Raw genomic sequence first — 13,480 nt, 5'->3', positions numbered from 1 at the left:
TGGTAAAATGGGCATATTTCCATTCACACAACAAGTTCCTGCCAAGAGGAAGTCAAAGAATAGGCCAAGAGGGACACTTGAGACAAAGCCTATCCCATCAGTTAACAAATAAGCCATGAGAGAATGCCTCCTTAATCATGTATGTATATTTATGTGTTTCACATTACTATCAGACATTAGTAATGTCATCACTTAGTCATCTAAGCATTCAATCACAAACCATGCTTAGATTATTCCAACAATCAAGGCAAAGTGGCCAGCCAATGCAAGCAAGGAGATATATATGCAACAAGATAATGCCAAACCCCACTTGAAATCCTCTGACTTACAATTTGAGGCTATTGCAAGTACAAATGGTTTTAAATTCCATCTAATTAGCCAACTAGCCAACTCCCCAGATACTAATGTACTGGACCTTGGCTTTTTTAGGGCCATACAGTCACTGCAAGATGACAAACTAGCCACCAATATAGATGAATTGTTGGCAAATGTTTGGAGTTCTTTTGAGGAACTCACACCACAAACTCTGAACAAGGTTTTTCCTAACATTGCAAAGCTGTTTAAGCAAGATCCTAGAAGTCCATGGGGGCAACAACTACAAAATACCCCACTTGAACAAGGATAGGTTGAGTAGGACAGTGGGGCTGCCTACCTCACTTGAGGTTGAAGAGAATCTGGTTAGGGACAGCTTGGAGTATCTACTACTCCCTCAGAATGATGTGGGTGGCTCATATGAAATAGGGCATCTAAGCAATGTGTTAGGGTAGTAGCTAGGGCACTTGGGTCATGGGGTTTACAGTATAAGCATCAAAATAGGTTGGTGTTTAGGATGTAAACTTGTTTTTTGGTTTGTAGCCTTTATTTTGGTGTTTAGGGTATATAGGCTGCATTATAAGCTGTAGTATGTATGAATTGCAGGTGTAACTGCTGTGTTTTTTGTTTAAAAACCATCACAAGGGAACAATCACACAAAATCAGAGCCTCCAAACCATTAAAGGGGTGGCTCTAATCATAATATTCCAACCAAGGCAGTGTATAGATAGAATAGCATGCATCTCTCAGAAAAATTTCATCACATAGGACAAATCACACACAATCAGAGCCTCCAAATCATCAAAGGGCTGGCTCTAAGCATAATTATCCAATCAAGGCAGTGTATAGATAGAATAGCATGCATCTCTCAGATAAATTTCATCACAGAGGACCAATCACATAAAATCAGAGCCTCCAAACCATCAAGGGGGTGGCTCTAAGCATAATTATCCAACCAAAGCAGTGTATACACATAATAGCATGCATATCTCAGATAAATTTCATCACAGAGGACCAATCACATAAAATCAGAGCCTCCAAACCATCAAGGGGGTGGCTCTAAGCATAATTATCCAACCAAAGCAGTGTATACACATAATAGCATGCATATCTCAGATAAATTTCATCACAGAGGACCAATCACATAAAATCAGAGCCTCCAAACCGTCACACAAAATTCCATAGAAACAGCCTCCAAACCCTATACAGGGGGTGGCTTACCTCAGAAAAAAATACTCACAGATTAGAGGAAGTCTTTCATGCTAGGCAACAAGATCAACAACATTGCTTTCTCATTCTCGGTGTACTCCACCTTTGATGAAGACGGTGGGTGAGCTTCAGAGTCCGCAAAGGGGTGGGACGGTGGTTGGGTTTCAGATCCGTCGAAGACCCCAGCCGGTGGAGGAAATTCAGATTCTCGGACGACCTCAGATGATGGAGGTGTTTCAGACCCATCAACGCCAGCAAACGGTCGTCGATTTCCCGATCTGTGGAACCAATCGACCGCTCGTTCGCTTTCCCACTGGTCAAGGACCTCAGGTGGAGTTTCAGGGACGATTAGGGTTTCTGGCTATGCCTCCGGCGTTGCAACCCATTCCTCAGCCATGAGAAGGCGACGGTGATGGAGTAACGGCGGGTTTAGAGCGGTGAAAAATCGGAGGCGACGATTAGGGTTCGTTCCAGATCGAAGACGCACAATCAGGAGGGTGGAGAGGGAGTGATGAAAGTCAAATGGTGTTAGGGTTAGGTGGGTTTTGGGGTTGGGGTTAATTAAAAGTGGGATTTTTATTTTGGTTTATTTTATTGTAGATAATGGCATTTTCATGTAATTTTGATAAAGAATGGGGTAAAATTGTATGTCCAAATATGGAAAATTCTAAATGTGACTCTTAAATTGGGACGGACTTTTATGGCAAAAAGTGACTCTTAATTTGGGACGGAGGGAGTAGTTTCCTATTTCCTTTAGGAATTTAAGTTGGAATCCAAGACTAGAGAAATCACGAGAGTAAATTTGTAGTGCTATATTTAATTTGGCCCCCTACCACTGATTCAAATGGAATCCAAGACTAGAGAAATCACGAGAGTAATGCTTCTTTATATATAGGCTTGTCTCTGATGAGAAAGGCATTCGTTTTAATTTTTTCCCCTATATAGCAAAATGTACATTCTAAGGGTGTCCACTATAAGGCGCCCGCGGCTATAGCCGCGGGTTGGGGCGGAGGGCGGGCGGCTATAGTGGAGAGCGTGGGCGGACACCGAAATGGGGGCGGTAGGGGGCGGACGGGCTTCAGCCGACTCCGGGGCGAGGACGCTGCTATAGGCGCGGCGCCTATAGTGGCGGCACCGACAGCCGTGGCTATAGCCGATGTTTATTTTATTTTTTTTACATTTCAATTCACCTATAAATACACCCCACTCCATTCATTATTTTCACACCATTCCAACTCTACATCTATAAAAATTTCTCTCACTGCAATTTGGGGTCGAAAATGAACAATTTGTGGAGAGACAGATGGAATGCTCTAATTCAACAGGTGCAACACCAGGCCGCCCAGGAGGAAGCGGCCCGTTTGGCGGAGGAGGCGGAGAATGCGGAGGATGCGAACCCTCGTGCCATTACTCATCGGCGGACAATCCCACGAGACCACGTCGGTGCACACCATCGTCTAATGGATGATTACTTTGTGGATAACCCTCGTTATCCACCCGAGATATTCCGCCGAAGATTCAGGATGTCGTGACGGTTGTTCAACTATATAGCGACGAATTTGGCGGAGCGTTACCGGTGCTTCACCCTCCGGCGTGATGCGGCTGGCCGGATCGGGTTGTCTACGCAACAGAAGTGCACCGCTGCAATCCGGCAGCTTGCCTACGCCGGACCAGCGGACATGTTCGATGAATACCTACAGGTGGGTGAGACGACTGGCCTCACGGTGCTCAGGCAGTTCTGTAATGGGATCCGGGAAATTTTCGGTGGGGAGTTTCTACGGAAGCCCAACCTGGATGAGTGTCAGCGCCTACTGGATATGCACGGTTCGATGCACGGGTTCCCAAGAATGTTAGGAAGCATCGATTGCATGCATTGGGAGTGGAGGAACTGCCCCGTGGCATGAAAAGGTCAGTTCACTACTAGATTCAAAAGCAAACATCCAACGATGATTCTGGAAGCCGTTGCAGACTACCGTCTGCGGATCTGGCATGCGTATTTCGGTGTGGCAGGTTCGAACAACGACATCAATGTTCTTCAGTCATCGCCGCTATTCAACGAGGAGTGCCGGGGGGAGGGTCCAGAAATCAGCTTCGTAGCCAACGGTACGCGGTACAGTAGGGCCTACTATTTGGCAGATGGGATATATCCGCGGTGGCCCGTATTCGTGAAGACTGTCCGCCAACCGGTTGGACCGAAGAAACAATATTTTGCGCGCAAACAAGAGAGTGCTAGGAAGGATGTTGAGCGGGCTTTTGGTGTTCTCCAATCGCGGTGGGCTATTATACGGTGTCCGGCACGAGTTTGGCACGAAGATGATGTCGCGAATATTATGCTAGCCTGTATCATATTGCATAATATGATAATAGAAGATGAAGGCTTTGCGGCAGAGCGATGGGCACCGGAAGAATGCGCAAGTACAAGTCACGGTGTTGCCTCCGCGCCGATCCAGATGGGCGTACCACGGAGCAATGAATATTTGATCCAACGCTTCGCTGATATGCGCAGGACCACATCACATAACACACTGCAGGCCGATTTGATTGAAGAAGTGTGGGCACGTAGGGGAGGTGGTGGCGCAGTGTAAACATGTTAGTGATTTGTACTAGATTAAATGTAGTGTGTAATTTTAATTTTAATTTTAATTTTAATTTTAATTTTAATTTTAATTTTAATTTTAATTTTAATTTTAATTTTAATTTTAATTTTAATTTTAATTTTAATTTTAATTTTAATTTTAATTTTAATTTTAATTTTAATTTTAATTTTAATTTTAATTCTACTTCTACTTCGTATAGTCGTGTTCTTCTAATTACGTATAGCCCGATAAATTTGTTCATAATTACTTGAAACATTATAAAATGAAAGTTGATTATAAAATTTGGGGGCTATTGGAGGTGTCCACTATAGTGGCGGATACAAAATTTTGGGGCTATGGACAATAAAACTGAGCTATGGACAATAAAACTGGGGCTATGGATAAAAACTAGGGCGGGGCTATTGGGCGTGTCCGCCTCATAGTGGATACTCTAACCATTTCCATCAGGTCCAATACTGGACATGTGCAGCTACAAATTTTGTAAATATGTCATCACTTCTGTAAGAGCGTCCACTATAAGGTGGACGCGGCTATAGCCGCGAGCGGGGCGGAAGCGGGGCGGTAGGCGCGGCTATTATAGTGGAGGGGGTGTCCGCCGCGAGGGTGGACGCGGCTGGTGGGGGGAGGGCGGCGGACGAGGCTTCGCCGCGAGTGGGGCGAGGACGCGGCGGGGTGGCTATAGCCGCGCCTATAGGCGCGGCGCCTATAGTGGCACGAAGATTAGCCGCGGCGGTTGCATGCGATTAGCCGCATGGTTTGAAAATTTTTTATTTTCGTTTTTCATATTCGTTGTATAATTTTACCGGTATGCAATACAACGAATATTCGGCCTAATTACCTCGTATTCTAGTTATTTACACTGCGATTATTTAAATTACACTTGATTGAAACTAAAAAATATTTAAAAATGAAAATTGATTATAAAATTTTGGGGCTATTGGAGTTGTCCACTATAGTGGCGGAAATATAATTTTGGGACTATGGACAAAAAATTGGGGCTATGGACAAAAAACTGGGGCAGGGCTATTGGGCGTGTCCACCTTATAGTGGACACCCTAAAGTACACTAGTTGAAATTATCACTTGTCTATCTCACATTTGATTAAAGAGTTGGTGTGGAAGTTACAAAAGTGTAGTAGAACTCTTTTATTGTCAAGTATGTCTAATCTAAACTAATCTTGGGACACTTACCAAAAAAATTGAATAAATCGACGTCAAATGTATGATTCTAGTTGCAGTCTTGTTGCAACGAAAAATGGTCTACCTCTACAAACAGTTTCCGGCTCAACGCCCCGACAGCGTGGAGAAGGCCATCGAGGGAGCCGCGGACAAGGGAGTATCGCGCACCACCACAGCTCTTGGCTGCCTACGCTTGTCCATTCTCGCATTTCCATCATCGTCGTCATCTTCATCAATTGACAAGAGATCCACGACAAGCATCTGCGTGTCGGGCGCATCCTCCACCGGCCTCCGCCCTTCCAGCATCTCAACCACCTCCGCCATGGTCGGCCTCGTCCTCGGCTTCTCCTGTATGCACCACAGCGCCACCCCAACCATCCGTCTCAACTCGGCCTCATCGACATCGGCCTTGTCCAACCTATCATCCACAACCTCAATCAACTTCCCCTCTTTCAACTTTTCAACCACAATCCTCGGAAAGAACTGAAACTTCTTGTTGGAGTGATGCCCCTTGTCAAGCTCAGTAATGCACCTCCTTCCACCAATCATCTCCAACAACACCATTCCGTAGCTGTAAACATCGCATTTCTCTGAAACACCGTTTTCCAGCAGCCATTCCGGCGCCATGTAGCCTCTCGTGCCGCGGATCGTCGTCACAACACGGCTCTCGTCCCTCCCCTTGAGCTTCGACAGTCCGAAATCGGAAACTAGGGCGCGGAAATCGCCGTCGAGCAGTATGTTTTCCGGCTTCACATCCAAATGCAGGACGCATGATCGGCAATCGTGGTGGAGATAATTTAGGGCTTTTGCTACATCTAACGCGATTCTGCATCTCAGATCCCAGGGCAAGCAGCCGCTTCTCTGATTAGGTTTAATTTTGGGGAAAATCCAATTGTCCAGTGATCCATTGAAGACGAATTCGTAAACGAGGAAGCGAGGGCTCCCGCCGGAGGCAATGCAATAGCCGAGGAGGCGAGCTAGGTTTAGGTGCTGGACGCTGGCGATGGCGGCGACCTCGGCTTTGAACTCCTTCTCGGCGCGCTCCTCGCCGTCGATCCGCTTGACGGCGACGGCGGTGCCGTCGGAGAGGATGCCTTTGAAGACGGAGCCGGATCCGCCGCGGCCGAGGAGGGAGCGGAAGCCGTCGGTGGCCTCCTCGAGCTCGCGGTGGCGGAACTTGGTGGGGACGCCGGCGACTTTGCGGAGGAAGCTGTACTCGATCCGCAGCTCGCGGCCCTGGAAGCTGAGCTGGTGCTCGAGCTGCTTGCGGCGGATGTTGTAGCGGATGCGGAGGAAGGAGACGGCGGCGACGGCTAGGATGGCGGCGAGGGCGGCGCCGCAGATGAGGTAGAAGGATTCGGAGAGTTTGAGGGAGAGGCGGGCGATGATGATGGAGGTTATGAGGAGTAAAATTATGGCGATGGAGATTAAGATTGATCTTGTGTCCTCCTCCATTTGCGTGTTGGATGGATCAAGATCAAGATCAAGATCAGTTGGAAGAAGAAGTAGTTGCTGTTTTGATGTTCATCATCACAGCTTTGACTGCCATTTATTTCTTCTTTTTAAAATTATGCAAAGACTTTTTCTTATTTACCGAATACTAAAGCACACATTTGCATAAAGCTAACTACCAAGTCTTTCTGGATAAATAACGAGTGAATTACTCCAAATAAGTAGTCCTTTAGACTTTTGAGGTTTGTGCTTTTGTGACGTTAGGGTGTCCATAATGGTGGCCCTTGAAGGCCATCAAATGTGGCCCGGCCACCATTCGTGGCTTTTTTATGGTTCTCTGCAATGGTAATTAAATAAAATTTAACAAAAACAACAAGGGCCACCAAATGTGGCTCTCTAAAAAAAATAGTTTGTTTATTTTTTTAATGTTATTTTTAATTTAACTATATTAAATTTTATTAGACTTTAAATTTATGATATTTATAAATTTAATTAAAATAAAATAATTTGGATTGTAAATAAAAAAATTCACAACCTAAAACCAAAATGTAACAAGAACTTCGTTGTATTATATTAAAATAGGAAAATTATACAACGAAAGTTTTCTAATTTAAAAACAACAACCCGAAAACTCATATCACTCTGCGGCGCCCCTTCTACGGTTCCAGACCTCTTCAACCATATCAGCCTGCAGTGATGTATGTGATATTTGGCTCCGCATATCGGTGTACCGCTGGATCAAGTATTCATTACTACGTGGTACACCCATCTGCAGGGGCTCCATGGCAATACCCGAGCTCGAACTAGCACCATCTTCTGGTGTCCATCGCTCTGCAGCAACTCCTTCGTCATCTATTATCATATTGTGCAATATGATACATGCAGTCATGATGTCTGCGACATCATTTTCGTGCCATTGTCGAGTCGGGCACCATATAATGGCCCATCGCGCTTGGAGTACACCAAAAGCTCGCTCAACATCCTTCCTAGCACCCTTATATTTTTTCGCGAAGTAGGTTTGCTTCGGCCCAACGGGTTGTCGGATCGTCTTCACAAACACGGGCCAGCGAGGGTATATCCCATCGGCCAAATAGTACCCCATGTTGTACTGAGTATCGTTGGCCATGAATCTAACTTGCGGACCCTCACCCCGGCTCTCGTCATTGAACAGGTGTGACGATCGTAGAACGTTGATGTCGTTGTTCGATCCAGCGACCCCAAAATACGCATGCCAGATTCGCAAGCGGTAATCAGCAATGGCTTCCAGAATCATCGTGGGATGTCTGCCTTTGAAACCAGAAGTGAACTGTCCCTTCCAAGCCACCGGACAGTTCCTCCACTCCTAGTGCATGCAATCGATGCTCCCCAACATCCCTGGAAAATGATGTGCAGTCCCGTGCATATCAATCAATCTCTGGCAATCATCGGCCGATGGCTTCCGTAGATACTCCCCTTTGAAGATATCCTTAATGCCCCTGCAAAACTGCCTCAACGTCTGTAGGGCAGTCGTTTCGTCCATCTGTAGGTATTCGTCGAACATGTCAGCAGGCCCGGCATAGGCAAGTTGCCTAATTGCCATCGTACACTTCTGGTATGTCGACAAGCCGGGTCGACCGGTGGCATCATATCGCAAGTTGAAGCACTTGAACCTCTGCGCCAAACACGTCGCTATATGGACGAAGAGATTTTGAGACATTCTGAATCGCCTACGGAAAACCTCTGGCGGATAACGGGCGTTCTCGTTGAAGTAGTCTTCCATCAACCGGCGGTCAGCCCCGGCATGATCACGGTCGAAATACCGCCGATGATAGAATGGCCGAGGGACTGCCACCGCCTCCGCCGCATCTTCCACCTCGTCGGCTTCACGTTGCACCGCTGCAACAAGGTTTTGGAACACCAGATCTACCGCTTGTTGGAATCGTTCATCGTCGGAATCCATAGTTGCAAGGTTGAATTAAAATTGGAAGGAAATATTGGAAAGATTGGAGGAAAATGGAAGTAAAATGGAGTTGAAAAAATGGAATGGAAGTGTTGTATTTTATAAATAATTTTTGAAATTAAAAAAAAAATTAAATTAAATTCCGCGGCCCACTGCAGTGGAGGGCCGCTGCTCGCCCTCGGCTCTCGGCCCTGCGCCCCGCCTCTCGGCTCTCTGCAATGGGGGGCCGCGCACCGAGCCGCGGGCCGCGGCTCCCCCATTGTGGACACTCTTAGAGCATCCCCATCCCCATCCATGCTCTTCGGGTCTGGCTCCATATTTATTAATTTTTTACTCCCTGCTTTACTAAAGAGCACAACACCCACATCTATACTCTTCCGCAAGAACATGCTCAAAAGTCCCACCATTCTATTATTTAATTTAAATACTTCAATTATTAAAAACATTTCTACAATATAAAAATACATTAAAAATATTCGAACTACTATTACAAAATTTTAAAAAATATATTACATACTTAAATCCTAAAAAATAAAAATTACATACTTAAAATCCTAAAAAAATAAAAATTACACACTTAAAATACCTTCGGGGAAGACTATTTTATCCCCAATGTTTTTCGAAGACCTCATATCATTGCAAAATGTGCATCAAGTAGCTCGGGAGACATGTGCGACGTATTGGCCATATTGAGTTGAGCCAAAAGGGTTCACAACGAGTTGGTGGGCGGTTGAGGTGGCATAAAGGGAGGAGAAGCGGCAGCGGCACGACGACGGTTGGCCGTCGCATGTTTCCTTCCTTGCGGCCGGCGTTAGGAACTACTCGGGCCGGCGTCGGGGCTACCCGACAAGCTCCGGATGCGGAACCAAAACCTATCCCCGGTTTGGTTCTTGCCAACCTCCGGATCTTCGGAGATTTCCAAATAGGCTTTGAATAAGATATTCATCTCCCTCGGAGTGTACGGGGTGCGGAGGTGAGGATCGTCGCCACGACCCATGATACGAGTGCTACGAGGAGGAGGAATAGGAGGAGTTTGGGAGCCGCCGCTCCCTCCCGATCCTTGTTCGGGTACCCACCTTTATCGCCCATCGGGGGTAAGCATGCACAAAGCGAACCGACCAGGCGGTCCGAACTGGCCCGGCGGTTCCGAACCGCCGGTTCATGAACTGGAACCGGCCGGCGGTTTCGCGGTTCAAGCGGGCTGGTTCAGGTTCGCGAAAATCATGAACCGTGAATCGGTGGTTCAACGGTCCCAACGGGCAGTTTCCGGCTAGGGGCGTAAGGTTGCAGGTGAGGGTTGCAGAAAAACCGGCGGTTTCCTACGGTTCCGGTGCTTTTTCAGGTGGCAGAGCGTAGGGTGCAGTGTATAGGCCTGAAAACCGGTCAGAAATCGTCAATCTTCGGCCTGAAGCCGTGGACTGAACCGCCGATTTTGGTCTGAACTGCCGGTTCAGGCGGTAAACCGGCCGAATTTGAAATTTCAATTTTTTTTTTATTTCTTGCAATTTTACTCCTATAAATACCCCACTTCCCCCCTCATTTTTGCTCACCACATTCTTGTGTTAACAAGGATTTCATTCTCAATCTCCCTTTCTCTATTCTCTCCTCATTCTCTCTAATTGCTCAAGTTGTTTACTAGTTACTACTTACTACTATATTTGTTGTTGTGTTCGTAATTTACCATTTATTCCATACTTCATACATATTTCATCTATACTACTTTCATTTATCACTATGTCTTCTTCTCGTGGTGGACCGGGACGTGGTGATCGGGGTAAAGGAATTGCCCAAGATCAAAGTAGTCGTCCCTCAAAATCAAGGCGACCTAGTCGTCAAGAAGTTATGGAAGAGGTTTCCCGAGTGGCGGCTGAACGCCTGCAAGTAAGTTCTAAAAAATAAAATTATTTTTACAATTCATAATTTCATAAGATTGAGTTTTTAATTTTTTTTTTGTTCCTAATTAAACTTCAACCTATATTATATTTATAGATAGAAGAAAATCATAGGATGGCCACGCTACTCGCTGAAATGCATCAAGGTGGGGGCGGGGGCGGTGGTTCCCAACAAAATGACGAGTACGACGTGTCTATATCGTCGGACTCGGACAACAATGATGATGATCTCATTCTCGTATTCCGTCTAGCACCGGCGGAAATGAGGAGATGCCTTCTCCTCCTCCACCCACTAACACTACAAAAGCTTTGAAATCTGATATTTGTGTTAAACACTACAAGAAGGTCCCGGTGGTGATTCCAAGTCCTCATGATCTGCACTCTCAAAAAGACATCAGCGTTTCATGCGTATTGTAACTATTGTGATAAAGTCTACAAATTTGCGAGTGGTGGGGATATGGCACCCTCCGTCGTCATTTGGTGACAAAGCATCCGGTAGAATGTGGCACTACCTCTACCCAAACCCAACTAAACTTCCAACCCGGTGGCTCAGGTTCGTCAGGTATGCCTCTTTTTAAATATGATCAAAAATAAAATTCTGACGTTATGACTAGATGGGCTGCAATGAAGCATTTTCCTTTTAATGTTTATGATGACAAAAAATTTGAGGTTACTATGCAAAGTGGTCTAAACGTAGCTATAAAAAGAATAGGTTGAATGACCGTTCAACGATCTACCGTTAGACAATGTTTAGATAAAAAGGTTGAATTATCACGTTATTTAGTTAACTTGTGCCACAAAGTGAACATTTGCTCAGATGTATGGACTGATTGTTTTAACCGGCATTCATACATGGGAATTACGGTTCACTTTGTGGACAATAGTTGGACTTGGAACAAGCGTTTAATTGGTTTTAGAGAATTTGACACACCACACACTGCACCTGAAATTGCTTCTTTAATTATTCTAGTTTTGAATGAGTTTCAATTATGCAATAAGATATTTTCTATTGGTTTTGATAATGCAACTCCCAACACCGCAAGTATTAGTGATTTGATTGCGGCTTGTGCTCCGGTTATTGGATGTAACTATTTTCATCAAAGATGCATATGTCATATTTTAAATTTATGTGTACAAGATGCGCTTGAATTATAGCAAAAGCATGTTACTCCTATTAGAACTACAGTTAGATTAATCCACAAAAGCCAGCTATTGGCAAAGCTTGGAAGAAATATTGCCATCAAAAGAATGTAAGATATATGAATTTTACTATGAATGTGTCTCATAGATGGAATTCGACATATGATTGTTCTACTTTGATGCATAAAGATTCTTTATGTGATTTTTTATAACCTATCCCGTTCATGATTTATATCTTTCGCATAGTTGTTGGGAACATAGTGTGGCTTTATTTAAATTGTTTAAATATTTCAAAAACGCTACTGTTGAATTATCGGGTGTTTATTATTGCACCGTTGTTCGTGTTTTAGAGCATTGCATGTATATATCACTTGGTTTTAAAACTGCAATGAAAAATGCTTCCTCTTCACCTGAATTGATGTGTGTTTTATATTATATGATTGAAAAATGGCGTAAATATTTCAGTGAGATTCCAACGGTGTTTTTTATTGCAAATGTCTTGGATCCAAAATGGAAATTAGCCGGTACCTCCAAGATTTTAGATTTTTATTATAACAATTTGAGTTCTATTGATCTTGGTCCACTTCAAGCAATCCAATCGGATACCAGTGACGAATTTAGAGTAGACCTCTCCGAAACATTTCAAATAAACCTCCCGGGCCGGTCAATTATCCAACAAACCTTCGAGTTTAATTTGCATGCTCTCTACACCGAATATGAAACCAAGTATAACAATACCCACCAAGTCAGAAGACCCCCCCTCCTCCACAACATAACTACGGCTTCGCATTTCAAGCCGATTATGATGACTCCGACGCGCAATCCCAATTAGCCGACCAATACAGCTACAACACCGGCGGAAGGTCCTCAGGTATGGTAAGTGAATTAGATTTATATTTCGATTCACTCTTTTCCTTTGGTGATGAAGGTCCTACTCCTCCCGCCCAAATCGACGTCCTCAATTGGTGGGGACCCACGAGAAAGATTTTCCCATACTTGCGTCAATGGCCAAGGAGATTTTTTCTGTTCCGGCTTCCACTGTCGTCGTCGAGTCCGCTTTTAGTGTTGGCTCGCGTGTGTTGGATGAATCAAGAGTAAGCTCTCAACGAAAAATATGGAAGTCGTGATGTTACTTGATGATTGGGCCAAAGTTGACGTTAGAGAACAAGAAAATGATTTGGATGATCGTCAGGAGGGATCACAAGATGAATTCACCGGGGATGAATCGTAGGCCAACCGTCAACCGCCGCCGGCCAAGCCAAATAGGTAAGTAAGGTAATAGAACTACGTGGGCTTTGATTCCCTAATACAAATGAGCATTGGGGATACGTAGGCACCTCAACTTAAATTTTAAATTTAAGTTGAGCTCAAGTCCTTTTTTCCTTTATATCTTTTTTTTTCCATTGGTTCCTACTTTAAAAATATGCAAATACAATTAAATAATTGTATTTGTATATACTCTAGTCGATGAAGTAGATTTCTCTATAAGGCTAAATCCGGGAAACTCTTGACAATTCTACTATAATTGTTGATTGTTAGACTAAACTCAACAATTAAAGTTGAATTGCTAAAGGTGTCCTCAATTTAGTTATGTAGAAAGATCTTCTTCGCCGATTAAGAGTATATATACTTATAAGTTTTTTTTATAAGAACTTCTAAGTCTTTTTTGTAATTTGTAATCAGCTTTGTTGTTGACTAGTAGTCTCGTTTGTATTTAAATTTTTGTTTAAGACTTCAAGACCTCAAGATTTTTGTGATTTG

The 13,480-nt window shown here is 44.3% G+C and overlaps 2 protein-coding genes across 2 annotated transcripts; both read right to left on the bottom strand.

Moving 5' to 3' along the window:
• Nucleotides 1-5,233: 5,233 nt before the first annotated feature.
• On the bottom strand, nucleotides 5,234-6,983 carry LOC121750331 (probable receptor-like protein kinase At5g20050). Its single transcript, XM_042144851.1, has one exon. The coding sequence runs from the start codon at nucleotides 6,749-6,751 to the stop codon at nucleotides 5,402-5,404; it is 1,350 nt and encodes a 449-aa protein (XP_042000785.1). The 5' UTR covers nucleotides 6,752-6,983; the 3' UTR covers nucleotides 5,234-5,401.
• A 1,107-nt stretch (nucleotides 6,984-8,090) lies between these two features.
• On the bottom strand, nucleotides 8,091-8,687 carry LOC121752784. Its single transcript, XM_042147876.1, has one exon. It carries the CDS (start codon nucleotides 8,685-8,687, stop codon nucleotides 8,091-8,093), a length of 597 nt encoding a protein of 198 aa, XP_042003810.1.
• Nucleotides 8,688-13,480: the final 4,793 nt, after the last annotated feature.

This window comes from Salvia splendens, chromosome 10 (assembly GCF_004379255.2).
Source record: "Salvia splendens isolate huo1 chromosome 10, SspV2, whole genome shotgun sequence".
NCBI lineage: Eukaryota > Viridiplantae > Streptophyta > Magnoliopsida > Lamiales > Lamiaceae > Salvia > Salvia splendens.
Note: the sequence above shows the minus strand (reverse complement) of the source record. Positions and strands in the feature narration are given on the sequence as shown.